This window comes from Sphaeroforma arctica (assembly GCF_001186125.1).
Source record: "Sphaeroforma arctica JP610 unplaced genomic scaffold supercont1.289, whole genome shotgun sequence".
NCBI lineage: Eukaryota > Ichthyosporea > Ichthyophonida > Sphaeroforma > Sphaeroforma arctica.
The window spans coordinates 60,539-75,693 of record NW_014040269.1 but is presented as its reverse complement, the minus strand read 5'-3'; the positions used below and the strand labels follow the sequence as shown (position 1 = coordinate 75,693).

The 15,155-nt window shown below is 41.8% G+C and overlaps 3 protein-coding genes across 4 annotated transcripts in view; 1 reads left to right on the top strand and 2 right to left on the bottom strand.

The window, feature by feature from the left end:
* Window positions 1–347: 347 nt before the first annotated feature.
* SARC_04865 (hypothetical protein) lies at window positions 348–986 on the bottom strand (the record flags this gene model as incomplete). Its single annotated transcript, XM_014301293.1, has 2 exons — window positions 348–683; window positions 837–986. The coding sequence occupies 2 exons, from the start codon at window positions 984–986 to the stop codon at window positions 348–350; spliced, it is 486 nt and encodes a 161-aa protein (XP_014156768.1).
* An 8,380-nt stretch (window positions 987–9,366) lies between these two features.
* On the bottom strand, window positions 9,367–13,624 carry SARC_04864. 2 transcript variants are annotated; one of them, XM_014301292.1, is made up of 6 exons: window positions 13,548–13,624; window positions 11,716–11,800; window positions 11,511–11,589; window positions 11,218–11,411; window positions 10,830–11,095; window positions 9,367–10,494 (listed from the first exon to the last, which is right to left on the bottom strand). In XM_014301292.1, the coding sequence occupies exons 1-6, from the start codon at window positions 13,570–13,572 to the stop codon at window positions 10,370–10,372; spliced, it is 774 nt and encodes a 257-aa protein (XP_014156767.1). In that variant the 5' UTR covers window positions 13,573–13,624; the 3' UTR covers window positions 9,367–10,369. The 2 variants fall into 2 exon arrangements, with proteins under 2 accessions (XP_014156767.1, XP_014156766.1); XM_014301291.1 differs by having other exon boundaries at window positions 10,830–11,411.
* A 743-nt stretch (window positions 13,625–14,367) lies between these two features.
* The window catches only part of SARC_04863 (hypothetical protein), a 22,416-nt gene continuing 21,628 nt past the window's right edge, over window positions 14,368–15,155 (top strand). Inside the window, exon 1 of the mRNA XM_014301290.1 lies at window positions 14,368–14,634. Within this exon, the coding sequence (XP_014156765.1) occupies window positions 14,610–14,634 (25 nt within the window). The 5' untranslated portion in view covers window positions 14,368–14,609. The remainder of the gene's footprint in view (window positions 14,635–15,155) is intronic.

Below are 15,155 nucleotides of genomic sequence, written 5' to 3'. Positions count from 1 at the left end.
TCTACTAATGTCTCAAATAGGTCCAAGTAGATGAATCATACCAAATATTCAGGCTATTGGAGCCATCAAAGTGAATTTAGAACACTTTGGAAATATTGGAAAAAGAGCTTGTATTAAATTATTTAAAATACAAATAAACACCAATGTATTATCTCAATTGATCTTGATATTTTAGACTGACCGGAGGCCGTATTTCTACAATGTCGTCTATGACATGACCTCGGACGTGAAGGATCTCTTACGTTCAGCGTGGGTTGGGGTAGCCCCTGCCACACAGTTGGCGCGCATTGACCTGATTATTCAAGGGTTGTCCTTTGCCCGGTCGGGTAATTTTCGGGCAGATAAAGTCAAGAATTAGGCGCCACTGTTAGCAGTGGCGGATACGTGGGGTAGTAGCCGTCAACAGCAGCAAGAGGCAGACGATGATCCGGTGGCAGGCAGTGCGGTTCCAGAGACGCGGTCTCAATTTGATTACGTGAGGTCCCGATCGATGCCCGCAGGCGTTCCCAGAGCGTGGTGGCTGGCTTAGTTGGCAACATGGATTGGGCGCGAATAAGGCGCGAGTAGGAGTCGGGTGTAGTGTTTAGGATGCGGCGGGCGTCGCTCTGTTCGGTGGCCTGACCCCTGCGTTTGAGCGCAGTGGCCAGGAGATCATGTGATCGGCTCAGTGGGCCTATCCCGAACTGAGCTAGGGTTTAAGGTTTTGGGCCCTGGCCGTATTTTTACGGCAACAGTCAAGCTAGACCTAACTTCCATTCACACCGCCCGCTACACTAACACCACTATCTCGGCGGCGACACCGTCCAAGCTTTTGGCAAACCAGACTACAGCTGCACTCGCAGAAGTTGCTGCGGTCGACCGGAGGATGCCACACCAATAATGATTGGTGCATGCGCCCTACTGTTCGCTGCGTCCGTCCATTCCTTGACCTTCTCAGCATGGAATATCGACTGAGCGAACGCTAGCGCAGACTCGACTAGGGACATGCGCGACTGAAGAGTCCCTGTGGAAATATGTGCCAAATACTTATGTGCAGCAGGGGACAGATTGTAGACGACCAGCTTGTCAATACGGGTGTACGCCTTCTGCAATAGACCGCAGACTGAGTTATTGAGACCCTTCCAAGTCTGACCCTTGGTAGTATGCCGGATGGGATGCAATACTGTCTGCTCTCCTCGATCGGGTCAATTCACCCATTTACACACACACACACACACACACACACACACACACACCTGTATTTATTCGCTGTTGTTAGACTCTCACTAAAATCGCGCGTCTCATTACTGTAGAATTGTATAAAGTAAATACGTATATATATTAAAGCACGGATCATGAAGTAGATAGGTGCAGCATGGATTGTATCGAACTGTAGTATAAAGTGCTGAAGCTGTGTGCATTTCCTGTACTTTTACATACACATGTACCTTTATTATTTTTGTTTTACATCCCATCCGTACAAGATTTTGTAGATGTGCGAGTCGGTTGTCAGTTGTCACCCACCGGCATTTTGAACCTAACAAAAATAGAAAAACCGCCCCTTTTTTTTTTTGCGTCGAACCCAGGTGTCATCAAAATATTTACAGCACTGGAAAGTCACAGAATGTACATAAAAAAAAGTCTTTAAATGTAATTCTTAAATTTTATTTGAAATAAGTTCGAAAAAGGAATTGATTATCAAATTTAGTGAATTTAATTAGGCAATTAGAAAACGTATCCGTAAATCTGTTTGTACATTTAGTGACTTTCTCATGTAGGCCATGTACATGTAGAGTATTTTCTCTAAGAGTTTCTGCTCTTGTTTGGCTGCTGGCCTTTCCTCTGAGTCAGTTATTCCTGCCGTTCTTACTCTTTATAATAAAGTTTATATTAAATGTAGAGTTTCCAACGACAGTAGTCTTCTTCAGTATACTTCGATGATTTAAATATTGGTTAAAAAGAAAAGAATTGAAACTCGCGTTTAGAGAATTCGATTGGGTAATTAAAAAACGTACCCGTAAATCTGTATGTACATTTATTGACTTTCCCATGTAGGCAATGTACATTTAGAGTATTTCCTCTATTCCTAATATTGTCATAAGAAATATTAGCGGTAGAACCGTTATGCCATACCGGGACTCCGCATGTGAGAGAATCACTCAGGTAGAAACCTGAGTCTAGTGAAGTAGAAACCCAAATCAATCAGTTCGGTTCTCTCAGACTGTAGACTTTTTTCTAACTGAGATCACCGTACTTGAGAAGAGGTCTATTTTATCCTTTGACTCGTACTATTCAGCTACTCTCCATACTCTCAATTTTTTTACAATATCCTTACTGAGGTAAGTCAAAGCAAACTCACGTAGTATATTACCAAACATTAAGTGAGAGATCAAAATAGTTGCCAGGGGTCTTGATAACGTTACTATCTTGCAAAAAGCTTTATAAGTGGAAGCACAGAAGGGGCTCAGACGAGACAGAACCAAGAAGGCACCAGTTGAGGATTACTAACCGACTCACGGGAAACAGGAAGAAAGAAAGACGAGGAAGCCCCAAGGAAACCGCTCCCTCGCACTAGAACGACAACAAGAAGTCAGTCGAGGAAGTGAAGACGGAGCGGAGCCACTCCTCGCTTACAGTCACTTAGGAGACACAAACAAGGTAACCGTATCATGTTCATGACCGTATCGTGTTCACGGGTGGAGTTATTCACAACTCAGGTGAAAATATCGTGTTACAGTGAAGAATTGTTAAGTAGTAGGAGGATGAACCAGTGAAAATTGCGGAAGCTGTCACAGTGATTGATTAATTCAATGTTGGGGATTTTCAAATAAGAAAAAAGCCTGACGTCAGAACCCCAAAAAAAACATCATACCACTGCACCAATGTCCTCCTAAAACATAATTAAAATCACATGAGATGATAATTTCTCACATGACGAAATATACACAAGTCCACACGTGACGAAATAGGCTTGACTGACAAACACCAAATAAACCCTCCCAAATACAAGAAGGACCGCAACAAGCTACCGCATAACACAGAACGGTAAACAATTCCCACGGAAGTGCAGCAAAGCGCGAACACAATAAAATAAAGTGAGATAAATTCAATTTTTACTTATTGTCATACAAATTATTAGCAAAGACAAGGGGGGGGGGTGAAGCGCGCATTCGCACAGAATATAGCAAGAGTCTTTACTAATAACCTGCAATACCCACACACCAACACATACATCTCAAGATGCCAACGGCAACCAGAGCAGGCGTGTACGGTGGTGAAGAAGGTGATGTTGGCACGGATGGAGCACATGACAGCCCAGCTGGGGGTCCAAGCCCAGACAGTGGCTCAAGGATATATTCAATTTCTATTTATTTTCATACAAATTAGCAAAGACAAGGGGGGTGAAACGCGCATTTGCACATAATATAGCAAGAGTCTTTACTAATAATCTGCAATACTCACACACCAACACAGACATCTCGAGATGTCTTCGGCAACCAGAGCAGGCGTGTATGGTGATGAAGAAGATGATGTGGGCACGGATGGAGCAGGTGACAGCCTAGCAGGGGGCCGAGCCCAGACAGTGGCTCAAGCCAGCCAATACCAGGGGGGGGGGGTATCCATACAAGCCTCAGCAATGCGTCTAGAAAAATATAAGAGCATCTGTCAAGGCGACCACGTCCTGGTTAGTAAGTTTTTATCCAATTGGAACAACAGCACCGGTGCATATCCGGTGCCTATCCCAACTCTACACAAGTTGAGAGTAGGCATTCATGACCAACAACCAGAATGACACATGCCAATCGTCGATACAGAACTCAGAAGGAGATACGATCTAGCCATCAATGAGTGCAGCGACGATGATGAAGATGAACTTATTCAAATCAGTCAGTACATTAGTGAGTTCGAACGCATGCGTTCACGCTTAGGCGATAGGGTCAATGAGCCTGCACTCAACCTACTAAAAACCTCCGAATTTCCGAAGTTACCTAGAGACAGTTATTTCGAAATAGAAAATCGTGAAGATATCATAGAGTTAACTACACAATGTAGACACCTATTATTAGCCAAGTCTATGCCACCATGTCAGTACCCAGCGCTAGTGAGATATCTACTATACTCCATGATGCAACGGAGAAGACCAAGGCAGTGCTCAAACTCTGAAACACATATGACCAAGCACTACAAGGATTCTGATCAATTCAATAGAATCAATATTGACAGACTCAGACACCATCCAGTAGACTATCTGTCAGAGAAGTTTCTAAGTGACATGTAGAATAAGACACTGAACGTAGAGATTCGCACAGAGCGATTGCATGTGTTAGAGGCGCGTTACCGCAACTCAGACCAAGAGCCTATACACTTGCAAATCCTCAAGGTCATAAGATACCAAGCACTTACATACTATGGACAACAGGAGAAAGTAGACGCCATATTCAAGGCAGACAAACAGCCTGATTGAGGTGAAGGCCATTTATCCGATATGAAACACACCGCGCTTCACACTCTTACTGAAGCAACCATAAGAGCAGCAGCCAAAGTGCAGGCAGATCGGTTATATAGAGAGCGCAAGCGACACATCTCGCAGACAATCAACCAAAGCCTAAAAACGTAGAGATGCGCACAGAGCGATTGCATGTGTTAGAGGAGCGTTACCGCAACTCAGACCAAGAGCATATACACTTGCAAATCCTCAAGGTCATAAGATACCAAGCACTTACATACTATGGACAACAGGAGAAAGTAGACGCCATATTCAAGGCAGACAAACAGCCTGATTGAGGTGAAGGCCATTTATCCGACATGAAACACACCGCGTTTCACACTTTTACTGAAGCAACCATAAGAGCAGCAGCCAAAGTGCAGGCAGATCGGTTATATAGAGAGCGCAAGCGACACATCTCGCAGACAATCAACCAAAGCCTGTCTCAGGGTAGCACAACCACTACGACCACACGGCACAAACCGGACAGTGGTGCACCTAAGCAAACCAAACCATTAGGACAAGCCCAAGAGAAGAAAGGGCCGCGCGAGAAGCGTGCATACCCTTATTGTCAGGTGATGCCAGCCCCACATCGTTTCAGTCAATGTCCCATGAAGGCATCGAATCAGACCCAAGCAGGCTGAGGAGCGTGTCAAGAACGATGTACAAGTAGCAAGATTGTCCATTACCTCCGGCAAGGTAGAAGTCATCACAGATGGTGACGAGCACTGAAACGACTGGTGGGCGGAAGCAAACATGATTGACCTGGCTGACAGGCTTATTGTAAATACATAGGAAGAAACGCTGTCAATAAATATGTAAATGATATAAATTACCAGCCTTTATCTTTTCTTCCCGTACCACGAGACCAACGACTACACATTGACATACAAATCAATGGCAACACATAAAATGCACTAATAAACTCTAGCGCACAACGATGTATGGACAAGAGTATAGCAACTGAACTATATCTCTCAGTCAGAGTACAACCGGGCTATTTACAACTAGCACAAACAGCTGTCAGAGTACAAAGAACAGGGTCAACCCAAGTATGTGACGTTAACTGTGGAGAAAGGAAAACCTCTGAGTGTTTTGAAGTGTTGGACCTACCAGACAAGAAGGCACCAATACTTCTCGGTATGGACATCCTACCATACATAGGTATATACATAACAGGAATAGCAAATTCACTTATACCAACAGATGCAAATGGGAATCACTTCTCACGCCACATGAAGAAGATCCTGAGCATGAACAAGAATGTTTCAGAGAGTCACTTGCAGACCTCTTAGATACCAATGCAAACACACCTCCTGACGTACATTGCAACCTACCGGGCTCCACAGTCACAGTACCAGCAAATAAAAATTAATGTCAGACAAATGAGGCACGCCAAAGACTTTGTACCTCACAAGGATATTCCGTAAACGGATGAAAACGTACAAACGTACAAAGGTGGTTTACAGATGGTCACATACAAACGAACCCCACCGACAACGGTGAACCTACAATTGTTATTAACAGGTGAACATGACCAAACAGGTCTCCTTAAAAGTAAGAACATGTTTAGACTTACGCGAGATAAATTACTAATATGAACAAGATAAATTCGTACTACCAAAAAAAGGAAGTACAAGAAGCACAATTCTTCTCAAAGCTAGATCTCACGGGAGGGTTCCACTACTTTCTAGTAGACGAAGCAAGCCAACACTTCTTTACATTCTCGTGGAGAGGAGCGCAATAATCATTCAAGTCAGCGTCATTTGGACTACACTCACTCATAGCACAGTTCCAGAGAGTCATGGCAAACTTGCTCATAGACATCAAAGGTGTGCAAATGTATGTAGCTGACATAGTCGTTGCGAGTCGTACTCATAGCACAGTTCCAGAGAGTCATGGCAAACTTGCTCATAGACATCAAAGGTGTGCAAGTGTATGTAGATGACATAGTCGTTGCGAGTCGTACAGAAGAAGAACACCGCAAGACAGTTCGTGAAGTAATCAAGCGACTGAATGGAGCAAACTTCCAACTCAATCACAACAAGTGTGCATTCGCGGTCAAAGTGGTCGACATTCTGGGGGTGAAAGTCACTACAAAGGGACTCAAAGCAAATTCTGAAAAACAGAAAAGGATGATGGACTGGCCACTGCCCAGAACAAAAAGAGATCTGCACAAAGTGGTGGGACTCGCGAACTATATGCGCGACTATGTCCCCAACTTTGCCTACACAACTAAACACTTCCGGAACCTAATGAAAGGGAAAATGGACCAGAACTTATTCATGTTATGGACTCCGGAACTCAGAAAGAAGTAGGTAGAACTCAAAGAAGCCATCGCATGTTCGGCGACACAAGTATACCATGTTGATGGGGTACAGTTTCAAATCATGAACGATGTTAGTGTCTATAGCATAGGAGGATGTTTATTTCAAGTCATCAATGGGGTCAGAAGAGACATTCTCTACTTTTCCAAAGGCATGAATCCAGCACAACAACGCTATGACAAAACACTAAAGAGCTGCTAGCACTGGTATACAGTCTGGAACATTTCTCCGAATACATCAAATGAGGGGACATAACTCTATGGACGGATCATAAAGCGCTCACGCAAATGAACAGCCAACAGACGTTACACCCAATGTTAACCAAATGGATAGCAAAAATATTCCACCACCATTTCTCCATCATACACGTCCCAGGCAAGGACAACCAGATGGCAGATATGTAGTCGCGTATACACGAAGACACGTTTAATACTAAAACTTCAGAGGTATTGCAAGACGCGAACAAAACAACACATAACAGCCAAGAGGACACCGCCTTGGAAACTAACATTCTTATAACCATAAAGCTATATACTGAATGCTAAAGCTGAAAGATGGTTTGGAAAACTCACCGTAGATCTGTTTGCATCGGCACACAATGCACACACAGATAAATACTATACCAAAGAACAGAATGCGCTCCTACAGAAGTGGGCGTATGAAGTGAATGCATAGGTGAACCCACCGTGGGAGTAGTTAGTCCGCCATGTGATAAATGGTGATGTCATCTTGTGACTTGAATGACATAAGATACAGGTTCTTGTTCTGCTGCTTGTCAGCGACGGCCAGGTCGTCAATAAATAAGGTAGAACGTAGTGCCTTGGATTTTCGCCCAGAGGAGAATATCTTCGACTCGGCGAGACCAGCTGCACAGAGACTCACCCTGCATCCGTGAGAGAGTACGGAGAAGAGTACCATCAATATGTATTCTTAAACTGGCGTTTAAAGCGTCACTCGAGAAGATTCAAAGGACCCAAGGGTATACCACGCGGATGGTTGGTGCGAGCTGCAGGCGTAGAGAGATACAAATCGTACCTACAGTAATATTTTTAGCTTCGTAGTATTGGTCAAGAGACTTTAGAATGTCGATGCAATCAGTTTCTTTGACAAATGCCGCCTGAGCCGATGTCCAGTTTTTCTTCAGAGTCTACCGAACTTTCTCGTATGATTCATCTACGACATCGTTGATGGGAACGTAGATCATCTTGGATAGATCTGTCTTACTGGTGGATGTCGTAGCCATGTCCAGTCCGGCAAGCCAGTGATCGATGTTAAAGCCTCTTCTTCAAGCTCGATCATATAATCGTAGGAATCATAAGCTAGAAAGCATGATGTAGAATTTGATAGAGTGTCAATAAAAAGGCCTATAGCCTATATAGGTATCTGCCTATCAACCAACTTTCTCATTGACTGTTTTGCTTATTTCATATAGACAACCTTTTTATAATAAACCAGTCGTCGTGCACATGGGGCAAATATGACCCCTGTGCGAGGCGAAAGAGAAACCCGGTTGGGGGTTACGACCTAAAAAATAAAACTAGGTTTGTCCTGAAATACTGTAAACACACAATAAATGACAAGAGGATTTGACGTTCACAGACATGTCACAAATATCTGACGTGTCAAAAAAGTGAGAAGGGCTACACCCTACAAACGGCCCTCATTTACTTCCCTTTGCCTCCATCAAATAAATCAAAATATCTCGCTAGCGCTCGCTCCCAGCATATTCCAAAATTATATCAAATATACATAGCACGCTATGCATAGCAGTCAGATAAATGCATGCCAGATGTATATCAGAAGTATGCATAAGTTACATGTTTGTCAGAAGTATGCATGAGTTACATGTGTGTTAGAGGTATGTATAAGCTACATGTATGTCATAAGTATGTACAAGTTACATGTATGTCAGAAGTATGTACAAGTTACATGCATGTCAGAAGTATGTACAAGTTACATGTGTGTCAGAAGCATGTACAAGTTATTTGTATGTCAGAAGTATGCATAAGTTACACACCATAGTGATGATATATTTACTATACAATCGGTTATTGTGCCTACATATTCGAGTTCAGAGGGCACCAAATTCTTTGGGAATTTGCGTTATTATGATATAGCAGGTCTCCTACTACGAGTCCAGGTCTAACTATAAAGTAATGCTCAGTTCCCATGGGATGCTATACAGCAAGCCCTTTCAATATTGATTACCAATGCCCAAAGCAGCCATCTCCCGGACAAAAGTGTAAAGCGTTTAGGTCAACCATATTATTGGTACGGTGGCTGCTTGTACTTCGGCTTCTACCTTCCCAACCAGGCTTCGCTGAAAGAAATCAAAGATGCCCATTTGCATCTGCCATGGCACTAAAAGCAAATTTCGAATGACGAAGTTTATTTTATTTTACGTCTATGACTTTGAAAAACCGAGAGTGCTTGCTTCTTCCCTAGTTTGACCTACGAGGGGATTCTCTACAGGCTGCGGTTCACATTGGTTTAATTTGCGTGTAACAAAAAATAAATAAAGCATTCGTTCACATACGCTCAAAGGGTACTTGTGTTCAATTGTGTACGCGAGTCCACCTTCATCACTATTTATACTTTCAGTGATGTTGCCACAGTCTAATATGATTAGGTTCACTGCTTCGTGGATTGATAATATTACGGTCCTTCCGATAACCAAAATTCAAGCAAGGCTCGCTCTAGACTAGCCTGTGTCCGCATCAACGTCGGGCTGCCCTTGACTCATTTGTGACTAGCAGTTTACTATAAGATTCATCTGTTGTAATTGGTACATACAAAAACTCACAGTATATGGTCCTAGTCGGGAGAATTCCATGGTATTTCTCATTACGCCTGTCAGCTTCCAGGGAGTGTATATAATATCAAGCATGTCATGAACTCTTATATTCGAATTTTGCACGGCATCATTCTCACTGAGGATGCGAAGGTATTGCCCTCGTGAATGGAGCTGTTGTAAAAGTCGATTAAAGGTATCTAGCATTTTGCCTCGTCACACGTGAATATGAGCTCCCTCACTCATTTGAACTTCAACCTGACGGTAGCTCGTAGAGGTCTTGCTCGCCTTCATTCATGTAGCTATGCGCGTTCTCGCATACACACGCGTTACCCGTGGACCTCTTTAACCTTCCATAGAATACTCGGGACTATCAAGGTACACAAACATACCTCAAACACGCCTGGTGTGTGAGCTCCAAGCTGGTACTCTGTAAGAATTTTACCGAGTGAAGACGACGGCTAAAAACTTATGTTGAGCTTATGTTTGCCCAGCTGTACTAGCCACACACGATAGATGTGAACGCATTCTCAGCGATACTTTAAAACTGTTGTCGAGATTATAGATCTCTCACGTAGCACTACTGGGGAAAACTTTCGCCAACCATTCTCAAGTCTCCCAGTGATATCTCCAACGCTCTCAGTAAAACTTTTGTCGAGTTCCTTAGCAAATTCTAAAGGTCTGCTGATTCAGCTACCTCCATGCGCACCTGGCGTTGCTGATTCAGCTCGCGCAGTTGATCTGCCCATGCTCGATGGTTGTTGATTTGAGGGTGCTCTCATAACCCTACCGCAGTCGTAGCTTGCACTGCTCTCTATCCAGGGTGGAACAGCATGGGTATCCAGGGTAGAACAGGATGGGTATTTCGCAGCTTTTGTGTGTGTCCGTTGGGCGCATGTGGAAAGTCGAAGCTGATGAATCAAGATATGAATGAAGTATATATTAAATATACATTGTGGGATAACACGAGTGGTGAGCCGCCGATGACAGACAGTAAACTTCAATACGCAATAGTAAATTCTAAGCTTGATAGAATGTTTTAAGAAACACTAGCGGTTTCCAGGGCGAATCAATACGATGGCCTGTTTCATACGTATGGTCTCTACGAAATTAACACGTGAAGCTGTGTATATAAATATGATTAATAGCTGTCATCAAACTTATATAAAACTTGAAGCCTATTGTGGAGTTCATTGAGCAAAAAAGTATTTCTTTGCACTGGAAGTGAAAATTAACAAGGCAATACCTGTGCTGATCAACTCATTCATCCGAAGGCTTGACATCGTCTCTGCGATCCTCCTACGAGAGCTTTCCATTGCTGCGGTAATTTCGCAAAAGCCCTTCCGAAATTTCTTTTCACCATGGTCTACCATCATTGTAGAATTTGCTGTTAAGTCCGAGCTTCCAGAACTATTTGCTTTAATTGGGTCATCATCGAACATTCTTACGACAGGTGCAGAATCCGATGCCAATTTTTGAGGCATGGCCGGAACGCTATGCTTAATTTGCCCTCTAATTATATTGTAAAGGACAGGACAGCGGAGCGTAAGCTAATTACTCGCAACAGACGAGAGCTAAATGAATGAAGCTCTTAATTTCAATTCGTACGCGAAGTCGACAAAGAATATACTCACGTAGTTGTGCGATGACTGATTTGCAATACGAATTGCACTGAAACCAAGCTGCCATGATGATCTGGTTTTTGCCACCGAAATGCTTTAGCTGCAACCTTCGGGCAAGGTTTGCGAATAACGACGATCATCTCCAGGTTGCTTGTTAACATTCGTGTAAGATGGAAGTTGCTATTCACCAATGCTGCGAGACCAACCTGTTATTAAAGGTTCATGACATATCTAGATTTCACATAGCGCGGTCATATAAAGTAAAAAAAAAGGATAAAATCAATTGAGAAAACCAAGCAATATACCCGCATTTCCATTTGAAGTTCGTCTTCATCCTCGAAGTTGAGCAAAAATTGGGAATATGTAGTGTCATCACTTGCAAACCTGGATGAAGTGTGAAATTGATCTTTAAAGTTTGTTCCTGCACGGGCTAGTAGTCATAAAACGATTCATAAAAAGGGCTGACAAACTCCGCAAAGAAGGATGAACACAACGCTCCATTTGATATACCTGAATCTACAACGATAAATCATACACCCGGCCTTGATTATAAACCATTTCCCCAGAGGCAGATATGCTTTGCCCTCGACTAACCCTGAAGAATTCACATAAAGTATGGCATGTGAGTTAAAACCGTCGCTTGCATCAATATGCTACATCATTGTACAGTTTGTGAAACACTTTCGGGATGATATTAATATCTTAAACAGTTGAAGCGCTCGGTGAGATCAGCACACTTGTTATCACTAGAGCACACGAGCAACACGGACGATGCTAATAAGATAGCAGTCATTGCTCCATACTGCGCGACGTATCTAAATATTTCCAAGTGCAACCTAGTTAATAATCATGACACGGACACAATCTATATTTGACACCTTGGTTGATACTAGTACCTCTACAAAGACCACATCACCCATGGACGCGCAAGTTCTCGAAAGGTCTCTTGAAACAAAATATATTTAAATATTATTGTACGCGCTCTTTATTCTTCTCGTAGGATTGTTAGGATTTCTTAGGTAACTGTCAGTTTCGATCATCAGCTAGTATCCTACTAGGATGTGTACAGGTATAACAGTAGTGGTATAGACGTTTATAAACAAAGAAGAATCTCAGTTCCACGAGAAGCTTCAACACAACCCATGAGCCTATAACACATATGTATATACAATGTCCCTCGGCTTGCATTGTTTGTCACCTTGGTCCTGTAATATGACGATCCTTATCATGTTTATACGAGCGCCTCAAGGCCATTGTTCAGTGCAATGACCTTGACCAAGTACATCAGTTTTTCTCTACAGTGAGTGGTCAAAAATTTGCATAATAATACAACTGCTGTTATACATAGGTATGAGGCTCTAACTCAACCATAGTAGACTTCTCACCAATACTCGTGGAAAATCGTAGCGGCGTACACATGAAAATCATAGCGGCATACACATGAATATCATAGCGGCATACACATGAATATCATAGCGGCGTACACATGAAGCTCTTACATTTCACAAGACATATGGGAGTACAGTAACAACATTCGAACATCTTTCGCTACACTTGTGATAGAATCATATACCAAAGATTCAAACACATATTGTCACCATTCATCTGCACGACGAGTGTATATCTAAACGCTACCATTTGTGGCGAGTTTTTGACGTTCGTCCGACAATCGACCACTCACTACGCTCAAGAACAATCCAGAAGTAAAGCTCCAAGACTGAACCAAACCAATAATCCGTGTGCTTCATAGTACACCGCTTTGAAGATAAAGAAGAGTACGTGTCACACCGATGCAACATATTATAAATAGAGAGATAAAATAGCCGTACACCACTCCAGTTTTGTATATTGACACCAGGAGTGATATAGAGCTTCATTCTGCACGCCACCAACTGAGTAGATCACGCCTCCAAACAGAATGAGAAAGAGTGTTGGTAACACTTGACCACAACTTTATAAGCATACACCGGTAGCCTAGCGTAAGAGCATCTCCTCGAATATGCCTGTGCACCACTGTAAGACTTTTCAATTTGAATTTGTATGCACAAGTAGGCGAATAACTGATCGTCTTCACACGCGTGTACGATTCGGTATGCACGCCTTTCTCGGGTGGCGTGCAATTTTGGGCTCATTAACGCTAACAATATGTCGAAACCTTCAGGAATCAAGGTCGATTGGTAAGTCATCCGATACGCTCGCTACTTTTTGGCTAGCAATGTTAACTTGTATGGTTTGTGGGGTTGGTTATACGTTTGTACGGTTAATAGATATACGGTTGCATTTATGCGTGTCTATAAATGCGCAATTCAACGGAAAGAACATTACATCATACAGCTTCTCACCTGTAGGTTGCACTGGCTTCATCATCGTATCGACAGTTGATGCACTTCGAGATGAGATCGCGATGATTATGTATATGATAATACATGCCCTCTAAATAAATTTACCGATGATGTGGTATTTATACAGTAATACAATGTATGTCAAATTTTTCTATAAAAAAAGTACATGTTTTCACGGATGAATGTATTTTTTTGTTTAAAAATAAAATAGTTAAATACATAGCAGTAAATATGGTTGCACAGCAGTATTTGAAAAAAACAGGAACCAGGTCGTTCATCCTGATTTTCACCCCGAAATATTTCCAAAACTAGCCTTCATTTTTTTCTCCAAAATGAATGGTTGCTTTTGGCAGATCATAACAATGCCAAAACCGATGAGTTTCCAAAAACGACATTCTGGACATGTGGTGGCCCAATGTATAGACTTTTGCCCGGCCCAAATGTTTACAATAGGTAAAATGGACTTTTTCGGCTTAGCATACACAGGATGAAGCATTTCTAACCCATAAAATTTTGACTTAATTAGGATCGAAAGGCCTGGAGGAATGGAGGTCAAAACAGTCGAGTTTTTAGGTTTTCACCGTTGGTATCGGGTGCTATAGCCAATACATCGCTCCAAAAGTCCCGGATTTGTGAAACGACATTTTGGATGAACGGGAACGACCCGATTCTCACTGCTGTGCCCCAAATATATATTGTTTTTTATATATATAAAAAAGATCATTGTAAAAATATATTTTTAGTGCATATATTTATTTTATTATTTTATATATAAATAATTCTAAAATATGTATTCCAAAACAGTATATTCGAACCTCTCGCTAAAGTGGTTTTCGGTTCGTATTGTAAACAAAGTCACGCAGGTTAAAAGCAAAGATCAATTTGGAGTTCGCAACACATATGAACAGTAGAACACTACATAGCTGTATGCTGGTACTCTTATCGAAGTCGGCTCCTGTCTAGATATGTATGGAAATCGCACAACTGCAACATATATCATTCTACTTGAAACAAGCAGTCTAGACGCCGTTGTTTCTTCTTCTTGACTACTAAAAGAACAACATGCGTTTACAGCAAGTAATTACCGGTAGGTTTCCCTTCACGATGAAATGAGTACGTATTTTTTCTCTCGACAAATGTACCAATATATAAATATATTATTGCGACACGTGTATTATATGCGAATATTATTCCAAGCACGCGTATATCGTCAACATCTGTAACCCTTCACGTTGCATATTCGAGAGCTTAATACGCTATGAGATTTAAATATTGTGCCTTTTTTTCGGGATTCACGTTTTACTGTATAATTTAGGTTTAACATTATTCGTATTTTACGTTCTCGTGTACACACACAGCGGTTCCAAAAGCAGGGACTGTACATTATAGTCTATAGGTGGTAGTGAGGAGAGTGTATATTTGTATACTGTGTGCTTGCATGTATGTTCCAAATTTTACTGTTGTCATCAATAACACACACAAAGAAACACACACATATATGCATATATATATATATATATATATATATATATATATATATATATATATATATATATATATATATATATATATATATATATATATATATATATATATATATATATATAT

Excerpts from the sequence above, each read along its gene's own strand:
- SARC_04864 (XM_014301292.1), bottom strand. The coding sequence starts at position 13,572 with ATGATGAAGCCAGTGCAACCTACAG. Across the intron at positions 11,096-11,217 it reads ATCAGTCATCGCACAACTAC|AGGGCAAATTAAGCATAGCG; the intron begins GTGAGTATATTC and ends CAATATAATTAG. Across the intron at positions 10,495-10,829 it reads GAATGAGTTGATCAGCACAG|CTTCGACTTTCCACATGCGC; the intron begins GTATTGCCTTGT and ends TTGATTCATCAG.